The following is a 12,627-nucleotide window of genomic DNA, read 5'->3' as shown; positions in this document are numbered from 1 at the left end:
CGTGCTGCTTCCTGTCGGTCAGGAAGTCTGTGATCCACCTGCAGGTGGAGTCGGGCACGTGCAGCTGGGAGAGCTTGTCCTGCAGCAGGGACGGGATGATGGAATTGAAGGCAGAGCTGAAGTCCACAAACAGGATCCTGGCGAGGTTCCTCGGGAGTCCAGATGCTGGAACCTCCGTTTTGTGTAAATGAAAGGCCAAAACGCATGAAAATATACGTTTTCCCATCGTGTAAACGGGTCTAACTAACATTCTTAAATGTATACACCATGCACACCGAGACAGAGCTTGGGGTTAAGTGTCTTGCCTAATGACACATTGGCATGACACGGTGCCGAAGATCGAACTGCCGGTCCTCTGTTTGAAGGACAATCCTGCTTTACCACTGACCCACAGCTCCTGGTGTTCAAACATAGTCAAGGTCATGAACAATGTCTGCAGGAAAGACAATGGACCTGTACTTATACAGCGCTTTTCTGGTCTTCCGACCACTCAAAACGCTTTCAACTCAGTGTTTGCGTGATATACACTTTGCAGTGTTAGCGGCTCTGGTCATCATTTTCCTGGGAGACTGCGACATGGTGGAAGAGCCATTCCATTTACAATCAACATTTACTTGACAATGAGAAGTTAAAGGACATGTTTGCTACTTTTAATGACTCTGCTGGCTCTGGTCAGTCAGTATATTATAGTAAAAACTGCCTTGCAAAGTTCACAGGGAATGTGTTTGCAGCTAGTTAGGTTAGCTGGGCATGTACACAGTTTACCTCAAGTAGTTATGTAAGAGCGTATCATCAAGATAATACACATCAGACACAAACACACACCAGACCAGAAGTGACAGCAGTGAGGCCAGAATGACTATGTCAAGTCTAGGACATGGTCTAGGTCAGAGAGGGGGAGGAAGAGAGAGTTGACAGGGGGTGTGTTGTTTCGCCCATGCTTTGGATTGGCTGAGAGGCCGCATCAGAATTTGTGAAAGTGGAACAGCATGTGCTGCTTGGCAAAATGCACGCACACAGGCACGCACACACACGGATGAACGTGTGTTTATAAACCCAGGTACGCACAAAGCAGCCCAAACTACACATGACTATTGGACTTTATGCTAGTAGATATATGGACTGGACTTTCTACTTCAAGACTTCCACACGGGTTAGCTTCTGCTGCACTGGCAATGTGCACAGACTACACATCACATGGCCTCATTAGTTTGACAATGAAACGCTAATTATCTTGAATTTCCTTAGCTTCAATTGGAAAATGTCAAAGAGGTAATGAAAGGTAATGTAGGCAGTCATCATCAATTCAAAATAGGAACACTGAAAGAAGCAGTATACGTTGGTAATGCTCCGTTCTTTTTTCCACCTAATAAAGTTGTTATGGTGAGCATGTCAGCAAACAGTTGTCTATCTACACAGCCAGCGGACACACAGCAACATCAGCATTCAACTGGAGTTCAGTTGGTGTCCACCAGATTAAATAAAGTCTATTATTCACTGTCTTTTAGTAGCTCAGTTGTGTCTCCACCTACTACTGAGAAAAAAATATGTATATATGTCTCTTTAAATGCTGAATGCTCTGATATGATGACCAGATAGTCTCTAACATTGCTGCTGTTTGGTGTTGGGCATGTAGTGGACGGTGGCTGAACTTAAATCAGTGGGATTTAAGTTCATGAGATGGAACCGCTTCAGGTTATAAAACCAAAACAATGAGTTAAAAAATGCTAAGCTTCTTCATAGCGCTGAGGAAACTGCAGAGTGGGCTGAGGATTGTCTCTGGGGGTGTCACTAAGAACACTGTTCACACTCTGTATCATTCAGTGACTTGGTGTTGGCATTTGTGTTTCGATCACGTCTTACAGCAATATGACATCATAACAGAGTAAGCTTTAAGTGGGTGAGCACAATATCTCATCGTTCAGATTCAGTGCACTGTGGTCCACTCAGTCCAGTTTTTTGTGAGTGGGAATCATACTGTGAGTGAAGTGAAGGTCAGGCAAATTCCTCCGAAGCCGTTGAAGGAGACAGCGAGGAAGATGAGGCCAGACAGCACTGAGGGGACACATGGAAATGAATGTTAAAAACATTATTAGTACATTCAGCTCTATTTACAATGTGGGTGTCAACCGTTGTACCTTTGTAAATCATCCCCAACTGAAAGGGAGTCCACGTAACACATCAGTTATTATCACTGATTGCTTATGAAGAATTATGGTAAAACAGGTAAAGTCAGGAATCAGGACGGCAGACGACACCATTTAATTTCTTTGCAACACACAGTTTGGGTATTGGTTGTTCTTTCTTTTCCAAGTCTTTTCCAAGTGTTATAGCCCAAGTGTTATAGCCCATGTGTTATAGCCCAAGTGTTATAGCCCATGTGTTATAGCCCATGTGTTATAGCCCATGTGTTATAGCCCATGATCATCGGTGCCAACCTGCCCACCATCCAAGTCCTGTACACCTCCAGAGTCAGGAAACGGGCAGGAAAAATCACTGCAGACCCCTCCCACCCCGGACACAAACTATTTAAACTCCTCCCCTCTGGTAGACGCTACAGATCACTGTTCGCCAAAACCTCCAGACACAAAAACAGTTTCTTCCCCCTCGCCGTCTCACTACTAAACGGCTAACCCACTGTAGCATATATATATTTATCACTGTACTTCTCGCACTCTCCACTTGTTCTTGTACTACTGTTTCACAGCTACTGTATATAGCCATTCCGCCTTGTATATACTTTCTTAAGTCACTTTCTTAAACTTCTTAGACCGTTGCACTGTTTTGCACTGTTTGTTTTGTACTGCACTGTTTTGTTTTTGTTTTGTATTGTATTGTGTTGTAATGTAGATTTTCTGTAAGCACACAGAGTCACTTTACCAAGCCAAATTCCTTGTTTGTGCAAACTTACTTGGCCAATAAAACCTGATTCTGATTCTGATTCATGTGACTGCTGACTCTCCTTGTCCTGTTGGAGTCTGCTGTAAAGATGCTGCAGTTTCTCCAAACCTCACAGTGAAGCTGCAGAGGAAAGTGTTACCATACCGGATGATTGCAAAACTACCGATGCTTCCTTTAAGTACTGTACATCTGTGGGAATAATAGTGCTGTTGCAGTAGCAGGAAGGAATGGAAGCAAGCGAATGGCGACTCGAGGTTTGACATGTTGTGGTTGAAGTGTCTTACCGTCGGGGTCATATGCAGCAACAGCTATCATCGCACAGGAGGCTGCAAAACATGAACTGAAATGTCCACAGGGGTGTGGTTTTAATGTCATTTTTCATTTTAATTGTTAAACTCTCTTCTTCAGGTGGAAAGCAGACAATAAATGACCTGTCTGACTCACCTGCCAACGAGCCTCAGTGGGCGAGGTCCATATCTGTCCATCAAGATCCCCAGGGGTAAAGTGGCTGCACTCAAGAGGAAGGAGCCAATGGTGAAGCCAAGGTTCAGTACCTCCTCCTGCTCCACACAACTCCGCCAGACACCGTCCTCCAGAGCAGTCACGTTGGCGTTGACACTCACATTTTCTAAGTTGGGACGTTGAGAGAAGTCAGGAGAGGATGAACTGTTGAAATTCGAGAACCGAACACAAGAATAGACGTGAATGAATGGAACAAAATAAACACAACACGTCACGACTAACAGGACAGGCCCTGATGACTTAGTCAGTGTTAGAGGTCAAGGGCAAGGGGCACCTCCAGGTCTGAAAAATGAAGCCAATGCGTGTTGATTAAAGCTGCATTCCCTCTCATGTCCATCAGTGGCCACTCCTCTCGTTGGTCTACTTCTCTCTTGATAACATTTCCTCATTAAACTTTGTAAACAGTTATGGTTTCAATCTCTAGTTTGAAGTCATCTGATTGAACTCAATATGTGTATGTCAACAATGAAACATCCATGACTGCTAAAGTTAGTAAACAAAGGTCTGTGCTTAGACCAGGGGTTCTCAAACTGTGGGGCGCGACCCTCAAGTGGGGCGGCGAGGTATTACAGGTGGGGCGCGGGGGGGCAGTGCTTTGAACTTCACATATTACGGAAGTTTGTGTAAATACTTACGTTATGGTTACGGCGTTAACAGGTTACGCCGTAATGTAAATATTATTATCGTATACACCTTACCAGGTTTTGACCGATGCTATCATCTTTATCATTAACTTCTTGATGTTAAACTCAGACAAAACCGAAGTAATTTTAATCGGCCCTGAGCACCTCAGAGATCAATTATCTGGTGATGTGGTTTCTGTAGACGGCATTGCCCTGGCATCCAACACCACTGTAAAGAATCTTGGCGTTATCTTTGATCGGGACTTGTCCTTTAACTCCCACGTAAAGCAAATCTCAAGGACTGCATTATTTCATCTACGTAATATTTTAAAAATCAGGCACTTCTTGTCTCAAAAAGATGCAGAAAAATTGATTCATGCGTTCGTTACTTCTAGACTGGATTACTGCAACTCCTTATTATCAGGCTGCCCTAATAAGTCTCTTAGGTCCCTCCAGTTGATCCAGAATGCTGCAGCTCGTGTTCTCACTAAAACTAAGAAAAGAGTTCACATCACTCCTGCACTAGCTGCTCTGCACTGGCTCCCAGTAAAATCAAGAATCACTTTTAAAATTCTTCTCTTAACCTACAAAGCCTTGATTGGTGATGCTCCATCATATCTTAAGGAGCTTGTAGTACCATATTGCCCCACTAGAGAGCTACGCTCACTAAATGCGGGGCTACTTGTAGTTCCTAGAGTCTTAACAAGTAGGATGGGAGCCAGAGCCTTTAGTTATCAAGCTCCTCTTTTATGGAACAACAAACACTATGATGTTCATTGAGTAAGTTATGGTCCATTTCAAGTCAGATGGATCACAAAGCAGGGTATGCTTTAGGACGTGGCTACCTTGTGATTGACAGGTCGCTATCACTGCATTGTTCAGTTTTTCCCAAGCCATAATTAGCATCTTAATGTATATCACATTTAACATGACGGATGCACCTTGTTAATGTACCATGGGTAACGGTTATCTTTGTTATTTGAGTGTTCATTTAAAACGTACTCACAAAAGCATCCTCTATCATGTCTAACCTCTCCTGTACCAGCTGACAAAAACATCCTCCATCCTTCTAGTCCTGGATTCAATGTGTATAAAATATATGAATGCACGAGTTAATGGCAAATGTTGATGGACAATGCTAGATACAAAGCGTGGAACACAAACACTTGGCGTCTTTTTGTTGGCAGACACATCCAGGGTTATGTTGTCCATTGCAGCCAGATCCAACACAAGCAATATGAGGAATCAGATGGTAGGTTGACCTTGAATAAAGCTGAAACACCACTCATAACATGGTCAGAGCGTCTCTTCACCAAGTCATTGGCACCACAATGTTCAAGCATCCCGTCTGTGGCACATTGACCGTATCACCAGAATGCAGTGTAATGTAAACGTCTGTATGTGAGTGAAACTGCAGCTTTGTGTCTGATATAACGGACTGTGGACGATCACTGCATCCAGAAGAGCTGCGTGGAGGGTGGTCTTACCGATACAAAGGTAGGAATAGAAGCCTTCATTCTTCAGCATGATGAGCAGTGAGCCCCAGCCCAGCAGAACGGCAGAGAAGAGCAGGTTCTCTATGATGGCTGTGACAGCCATCCACCACCTCCTCCTGTATGCTTGGGCCAAGCTGGGAGCCATGGCAGCTGTCGACACAAGAAAACATTAGTCCACCAGACAGCCAAGTTGTGTCTGAGAAGGCAAATGTCCGAATCACTTGACATGAAACAGAGTTTACCCTGACCGATGCCTTGTTCAACGTCTGAGTAATGTCCAATGTGTGAATGGAGCTGCTCATTGTCCGGAGAATTCACGACGAGCGAGTGAGTGGGTGCATGATGTTTGTGTCATGCAGCTGCCGCTAAACCCGAAGAATACAAACATCTAGGGTGAAGAAGAAGAAGAAGGGTAACTTACACAAAGGCAGACACAAAAAGTTCTTACTTCAAGAGACTCTGTTGTTTATGACCAAAACACGCACTGGCTATGTGGCATGTCCTGCATGCTCTGCCCGGGCACCACCCAGCTCCTAAACCAAGGTGAGTATTTACAGTCGGTGACAACACATCTGACACAAACAATCTTCCACGTCAGTGACACATAACATTGAATGCCCTTGCACAGAGCTTCTTCTGTGTTTTCATTTTAATACATCCTTCTGTACTTCAGTTTACATGTTCTGTTATAGAAAAGTGTCCCTAACCAAGACAGCAAACTCCTCTTCCTCTTTTTCAAGGAAGGCTTTCTTTGAGCTTTCACTCAACTTGTCTTGCCAAACTCAACAGTCACCTTACATCAGAGGTGCCTTTCTCTTCAACTGATCCTTTTCTGTGGTGTTTTTGGCAGTGGTGGGCCGTCAGGGCCAGCAAGGCCTTCTCTGCTGGCCTAAACATCATCAGAATATAATTTTTTTTTTTAAATAAATGTTCCCAAAAATATGTATTAAATTATTCCCCAGAGTAAGAGTTATACTCTTCATTTCATAGCTTTCCTCTTGGTTGCACTGCTTCCAGCCCCAAGTTGAGATTTGGAGGGCTGGTCTTTATGTTAGATCTTTTATCCAATCATATTCAGCCATCGTGTGTTGCCAGGGGGCTAAAATCTTCCCTTAGGCCTTCAGAATCAACATTGCGGGCGCTGGTAGCTTAAAGTGAATGGGAATGACAAATTTAAGGACGCTGCACAGGAGCCAGCTAGCAGGCGTAGTGCGTGCACGTCTTTTGATTGGATTACCAATATTGAGAGGCGGGGCCTATGGGCAGGTATATGTAGAACCTCAGAACTAGGAAACTGAATTTGATAAACGAATTAATTCGCGTACTACTGAGCTGTTTTTTCAACCCACAATGATGGAAGGAGGAGAAGATATCGATTTGGTCGAGGATATAATTATAACGCCATTCTCAAGATGAACTTTAAAACCGACGCCGACGCTACAAAGCCCGTCACAGGCGGGACAGGGGCTCGCTCGCCACTTTAAAAGTTCCAACTACGAGCGCTACCGATGGCTCAGACTCCGAGAAGCTCTGCACACCGGACTGCTGGGAATGCCTGTTATTTGCAAGTGATCGATTTGGTGTTTGGACCCACACTGGCTTTGCAAACTTGAGTTGTCTAACGAAGGCAGCAACGAGACACCAAAGTACGACTCGGCACTTTCAAGCATCGGTGCTTTTGAAAACTTTTGGGGACACGGAGCGGATCTACAGATCAACGAACAAGCGGCAGGGCAACGGAGCTGCACAACGAAAAGGTGAAGAACAAGAGGGACATATTGAAAAGACTCATTATTGTGTCATGTGTTTGGGTAAACAGGAGCTTTCATCTTCATCACGGTGAAACTGCTTTGGGTGACAATGCGCTGTTTAGTGAACACACTGTAAAAAAAAGTTGGACTTAAAGTTTAAAGTTTGTGGACCAGAAATGGATAGAAGACGAATATTAATATAACTCTGTTGCACTCGACTATGTTCTTGCCTATTAGTTGAACTGAACTGTATTGTACTCTTCCCCTGCAATTCTCTGAATAAAAATGTCAATTTCAAGGTGACGCAACGCCTGGTTATACTGCGTCTCTGTCTAACTGTATAGTGTCTAAAGCCATGGCATCATAATGATGGTAATAAGAGGTGGATTAATTTGGGTGGGACTGTGTAGGACCTCACTGACGGCCCAGGCCCACGGCACGCCACTGGTTTCTGGCCTCTCGTTTTCTCTCTCTTGTGTTCTACTAACACAGACATAGGGATGGGGACACATTTCTGCAGAGGGAAGAGGGCAATAATGCAAATGTGTAGATTGTAGGATCCACAGTGCTAAAAAACAAGAATGTTTTATTATGGGTGTGGGGAGATAATGCAATTGGTCCTGTGTGCGTGTGTATCTACCTGTCCGCCGCTAATACTGGGCCCATCAGTCTAATATTTTGAGCACATGTATGACTATGCTAAAAAATGTCTAGTGGTTGTAGTGATTCACAATTTAAATTTTAAAACTATGATTTCCAGTAGTAAGTGGTGGTTGGTCTGTGAAGGATGTTCGTGCAATTATTTTGCTGTTTCCTTTTTTTAATGTTTTGCCCTGGGGCTTTCTGACCACTGTTGCTTGTAATTTGTAGATATAGCGCCACATCCCAGATCTTAGCTCTCTGCACACAGTTTGTTTTGGTGAGAAACACTGAATGGAAACTTGAACCCTACAGAGTACCCTGCAATATGTCACCATTAAATTGTACGTCATCATCACTGTTGCATCAGAAACATTGTGTGGAGCTGCACATGGTATCAGCTGGGAGAGGTCATGAACCTGAAGAGAAGCATGGGGAGTGGGAAGATGAGACCAACCGGGGAGGAGTTTGACCTTAAGTGACCTTTTACGGTAGCTGGAGCAAATGCAGACTACGAGCTGGAGCTATCAAGTGTCCTGCACTGATCTCATCCATGTGCACACACCAAAGCCCACACACAGACATTCCTGTTGAACTACAATTCAGTGGACCCTGTGTTCTGTGTGCAAATATTTAACGGACTGACTCTGGTGAGTGTGTGTTGGTGTGAAGAAAGCAGTGACTCAACCTGAGTAAATGACAAGGCTGCACACCGGAAGTCCAGCAGACCATAGAATAGTAGCCCTCCCTCTCACACATACGTACACACATTCTCACCCCTAACTCATCAAATATAAACAGTCAGTGAGCTTACGCTAAACTGTGACGCTCCAGGTTTCCCTTTAGTGCCGCTTTATGACATGTCAGTTTCCTCTTGTTTCATGCAGAGTGTCTATTTTCAAAATATACGTTCACTTAGCTTTTAGGTTTACTTGGTCAGGTTTAGGAAAGGATGGTCTATATTTGTCACGGAAAATAAGTATGTTTATTACATACCTGGAATGCACGCGCACACACACACACTTCAAGTCTGTGTCAATGCCCATAAATATTACTTCAAAAAGTACTTCCTCCAAATATTAGTCATGCTTATTTTCACAGACCAAAGTCAATGTCCCCTAACAAGGTCATGAATACCACTTGAGTTGGAATGGACTCTTCTAATGAACACAGTAAACACACAGACGTCATGGTCATGTTCCTCTGCCTGTCTCTGCCTCCAGAACAGGTTTATACATTCCCCTTTACGCACACACTCTTAAATAACACACATCAACACATGTTTGTTGCCACAAGCTGAATTATACAAAAGCTATTTGAGCCAACCTATTATCATGTAGCTCCCTTTCATGTTGGACATGTTGGACAATAAGACTCAGCCGTCAAACAATAATAAAGACACGAGGGTGGTTGACAGAAGAGGGAACTAACTGATCCCAATGCAGTTGTGACAACATGCACATTGTCAGACAGCAGAACTCCAGTCATGAAATCCTCAGTGCCGGTTATGTTATGATCGTCTCCAATCCAAACGATGTAACACGTTGAAAGTCACTTACTCGATGAGGTGAGCTCCTCCAGTCGAGGATCTCTGTTTAAATGGTGAAGAGTCCACGCGGTAGCTTCTGTTTCCTGCCAGGACAGTTTGATTCTGTTTTGGAGTTTAATCTTTCTTTCTGTCTCTGGTAGATCTTAAGTGTGCTATCCCTCCCACTGAGTGGCAGCTGTATTCACTGGCACATGTGCACTTACATTAACTCCCCCCCCTCTCTCTCTACGTACAGTATGTCTATAAATGGAGCTCAAGACTCGCCCGCCCACTGACCTTAACACACACACACACACACACACACATTTTGACTTTAAGGGACCAGGACGGCTTTTGTTCAATTTGTCCACACCGAATGTGTCTTACAGTCTGGAGAGATCTATAGTTCTCTGTAAGTGTATATCTCCACTGATATTTAATACTAAAGTGAAGGATTTACTTGTCATTAAAACTCTTTGGTTCCGAAAAGTTTCTCAGCTGACAGAGATAGTCACCGTCTGCCTCCTCCCTGGCCCCATCATGTGGTCAGCTGCAGTATGTCTCGAAAGCTTTGGTTGCACACTGAATCTAATATTTAAGGAGGAGGAAGAGGGGATGAGAAAAACCAGATTCGGTACTTAACTGTTAGCAGGTGAGGAGAGGCCAGGGAAGTAGGGTCTGTCTCGCTGGTCCTGGTGCGGCAGCCTACCAGGAACCAGACGAGGTAGGGCTGGCTGAATAATTATGACAATAGAGAGGGAACCGCAGTAAAGAAACAAACATTAAATTTAAAAAAGTGTGAACTAAGAATATTTAATTTTAGCAGGTGATCCAAGAAGGTGTATAGCTGACAACTGGGTTGATTTTTTAAATCAAATTTCAAACCAGACATTGGATGACAGAGGCCTGGGGGCAGTAGTTGTGGTTGCAGTGGTCTGCTGTGCCGAAGATAGGACCTCCGGTTTATTCTGGTTTCGCTGAACGAAGCTTTTTGCCATCCAGGATTTGATATCTTCCATGTAATTCTGCAGAGAGCTGAGGCTGAAAGGAACACAAGCTGGGAATTCTGTTACTACTGCTAGCGGTTAAATCCCTGTAATGACAGAACGGTCAAAGATGTTAGAGTACAGCTGTATTTCAGTATGTAGAGGACATAAGCTACAAACAATATAGGAATGTAAATAACAGAAAAACAGCAATGGAAAGAATTAAGATAGCAAACTGCTGGCTAAAGATAAACGTAAATACAGTGAGATTGTAATACAGATCGGCGGTAATGACTCCCGACTACCCCGTTCGGAGGTCACTCAACTTAACGTGGAATCGGTGTGTGCTTATGCCAAGACCATGTCGGACTCCATAGTTTTCTCTGGTCCTCTCCCCAACGTGATCAATGATGACATGTACAGCCGGATGTCGTCATTCAACCGCTGGCTGTCGAGGTGGTGCCCAGCGAACAATGTGGGCTACGCAGACAACTGGAAGACTTTCTGGGGGAAACCTGATCTGATGAGGAGTTTGGATGGAGTGCGTCTCATTTCTGATTCTGATTTCTGTCTCATTTCTGAAAATATGACCAAGTACAACCCAGGGTTCAGATCAGGAACCGGGAGCAGAGTTGTAGTCTTACACCCTTCTCTGCTCTTCTATTCGAGCAGTTACCCACCCACAACTCTATAGAGACGGTGTCTGTCCCACGGCCACTTCAAGTCAAAAATAACCAGAAGGCATACAAAATAACCTCATAAAGGTTAACACCACTATTTCAGCAGTGCAATAAAACAGGAGAATTAAATGTGGACTCCTAAATATTAGATCTCTGTCATCTAAAGCTGTATTAGTACATTTTTTAATAACAGATAATCACATTGATTTATGTTGTCTAACTGAAACCTGGCTGAGTCATGAAGAATATGTCAGCCTAAATGAATCGACTCCTCCAAGTCATATTAATACTCACATTCCTCGAGGCATCGACCGAGGAGGTGGAGTAGCAGCCATCTTTGACTCGAGCCTATTAATAAATCCTAAACCTAAATTAAACTACAACTCATTTGAAAGCCTTGTTCTTAGTCTTTCACATCCAACCTGGAAAACAATACAGTCAATTTGTTTTGTTATACTGTACCAGCCACCAGGTCCATATTCAGAGTTTAAATCAGAATTTTCAGTTTCTATCAAGTTTGACCTTGTGGCAGCGGGGTGTGTTTATGCTCGGCTGCAGAGTGGAGCGGAGGTGTGGTTCAGGGAACGGTGTCTAATTGGCCTCAGCTGCTGGCGAGTGAGGAGCAGAGGCACAATCTGCTGGAATAAAGAATCTTACCAAATACATCCGCTGTAAATGCTCGTCCTTTGGTGCTTGGGGGGGGGAGATACATACCTGTGACAGCCACCAACCTGTTACAGTCCTTAAAACTGATACGGTTATTATTGTAGGAGATTTTAATATCCATGTGGATGTTGATAATGATTGCCTTAGTGCTGCATTCATCTCCTTGTTGGACTCGATTGGCTTCTGTCAGAGAGTACAGAAACCCACTCACAGCTTTGGCCACACCCTCGACCTTGTTCTTACATATGGCGTTGACATTGTCATTTGAAGGTCTTTCCACAGAATCCTCGTCAGACCACAACCTCATCACTTTTGAGTTTATACTACCGGAGTGTACACGAAGACATCGGGTGTAAAAACTTTTGACGAACTGACAGTGCTGTAGCTAAATTTAAAGAAGCGATTCCTTCTGCATTTGATTCAATACCACGTCTCAATATAACAGAGGACTCCTGGTCTAACTTTAGTCCGTCCCAGATTGATCATCTTGTTGATCGTGCCACAGGCTCTCTGAGAATGACACTGGACGAGGTTTCTCTTTAGCACTGCAGCCAGGCTGACAGTCACAGCTCTGTGGAGCCGAGTACTCCTTTAGACCTCAGTGGTAATGACTTTATGAACTTCTTTGACGAAAAGATTTGAACTGTAAGAGGCTAGATTGATCCCTTTCCCTCAACCAGTGCCGATCTGTCCTCAAGTGGAGTGGCCTTGGAAACGGCTGCATATCTTTGTGTATTTTTGGATGGCTTTTCTCCCATCAAGCTTGACCAATTGTCTTCAACGGTTCCTCCTCACAGATGTGCGGTCCAGTGTATACAGTTTGTAAAGCCCTCTG

At 43.9% G+C, this 12,627-nt stretch overlaps 1 protein-coding gene across 6 annotated transcripts; it reads right to left on the bottom strand.

Annotated features, from left to right (window-relative positions):
- Positions 1-672: 672 nt before the first annotated feature.
- Positions 673-9,651, bottom strand: slc43a2a (solute carrier family 43 member 2a). Of its 6 annotated transcripts, none has more exons than XM_056408251.1 (6): positions 9,492-9,651; positions 5,785-5,930; positions 5,534-5,692; positions 3,346-3,529; positions 3,186-3,241; positions 673-2,055 (listed from the first exon to the last, which is right to left on the bottom strand). In XM_056408251.1, the coding sequence occupies exons 3-6, from the start codon at positions 5,685-5,687 to the stop codon at positions 1,973-1,975; spliced, it is 477 nt and encodes a 158-aa protein (XP_056264226.1). In that variant the 5' UTR covers positions 5,688-5,692; positions 5,785-5,930; positions 9,492-9,651; the 3' UTR covers positions 673-1,972. The 6 variants fall into 6 exon arrangements, 5 of the variants coding, with proteins under 5 accessions (XP_056264226.1, XP_056264227.1, XP_056264225.1 ...); XM_056408252.1 differs by having other exon boundaries at positions 5,791-5,930; XR_008830799.1 differs by lacking the exon at positions 5,785-5,930 and having other exon boundaries at positions 3,346-3,567.
- Positions 9,652-12,627: the final 2,976 nt, after the last annotated feature.

Source organism: Pseudoliparis swirei, chromosome 24 (genome assembly GCF_029220125.1).
Source record: "Pseudoliparis swirei isolate HS2019 ecotype Mariana Trench chromosome 24, NWPU_hadal_v1, whole genome shotgun sequence".
Taxonomy (NCBI): domain Eukaryota; kingdom Metazoa; phylum Chordata; class Actinopteri; order Perciformes; family Liparidae; genus Pseudoliparis; species Pseudoliparis swirei.
The sequence above is the reverse complement of the archived record's forward strand: the minus strand, read 5'-3'. Positions and strand labels throughout refer to the sequence as shown.

What these genes read in the sequence shown, in the direction of transcription:
- slc43a2a (XM_056408251.1), bottom strand. Translation starts at nt 5,687, where the DNA reads ATGGCTCCCAGCTTGGCCCAAGCATACAGGAGGAGGTGGTGGATGGCT. An exon ending in CCACTGAGGCTCGTTGGCAG is followed by an intron (nt 3,242 to 3,345) that starts GTGAGTCAGACA and finishes TGGACATTTCAG; the next exon opens with TTCATGTTTTGCAGCCTCCT. An exon ending in TGCTGCATATGACCCCGACG is followed by an intron (nt 2,056 to 3,185) that starts GTAAGACACTTC and finishes GTGTCCCCTCAG; the next exon opens with TGCTGTCTGGCCTCATCTTC.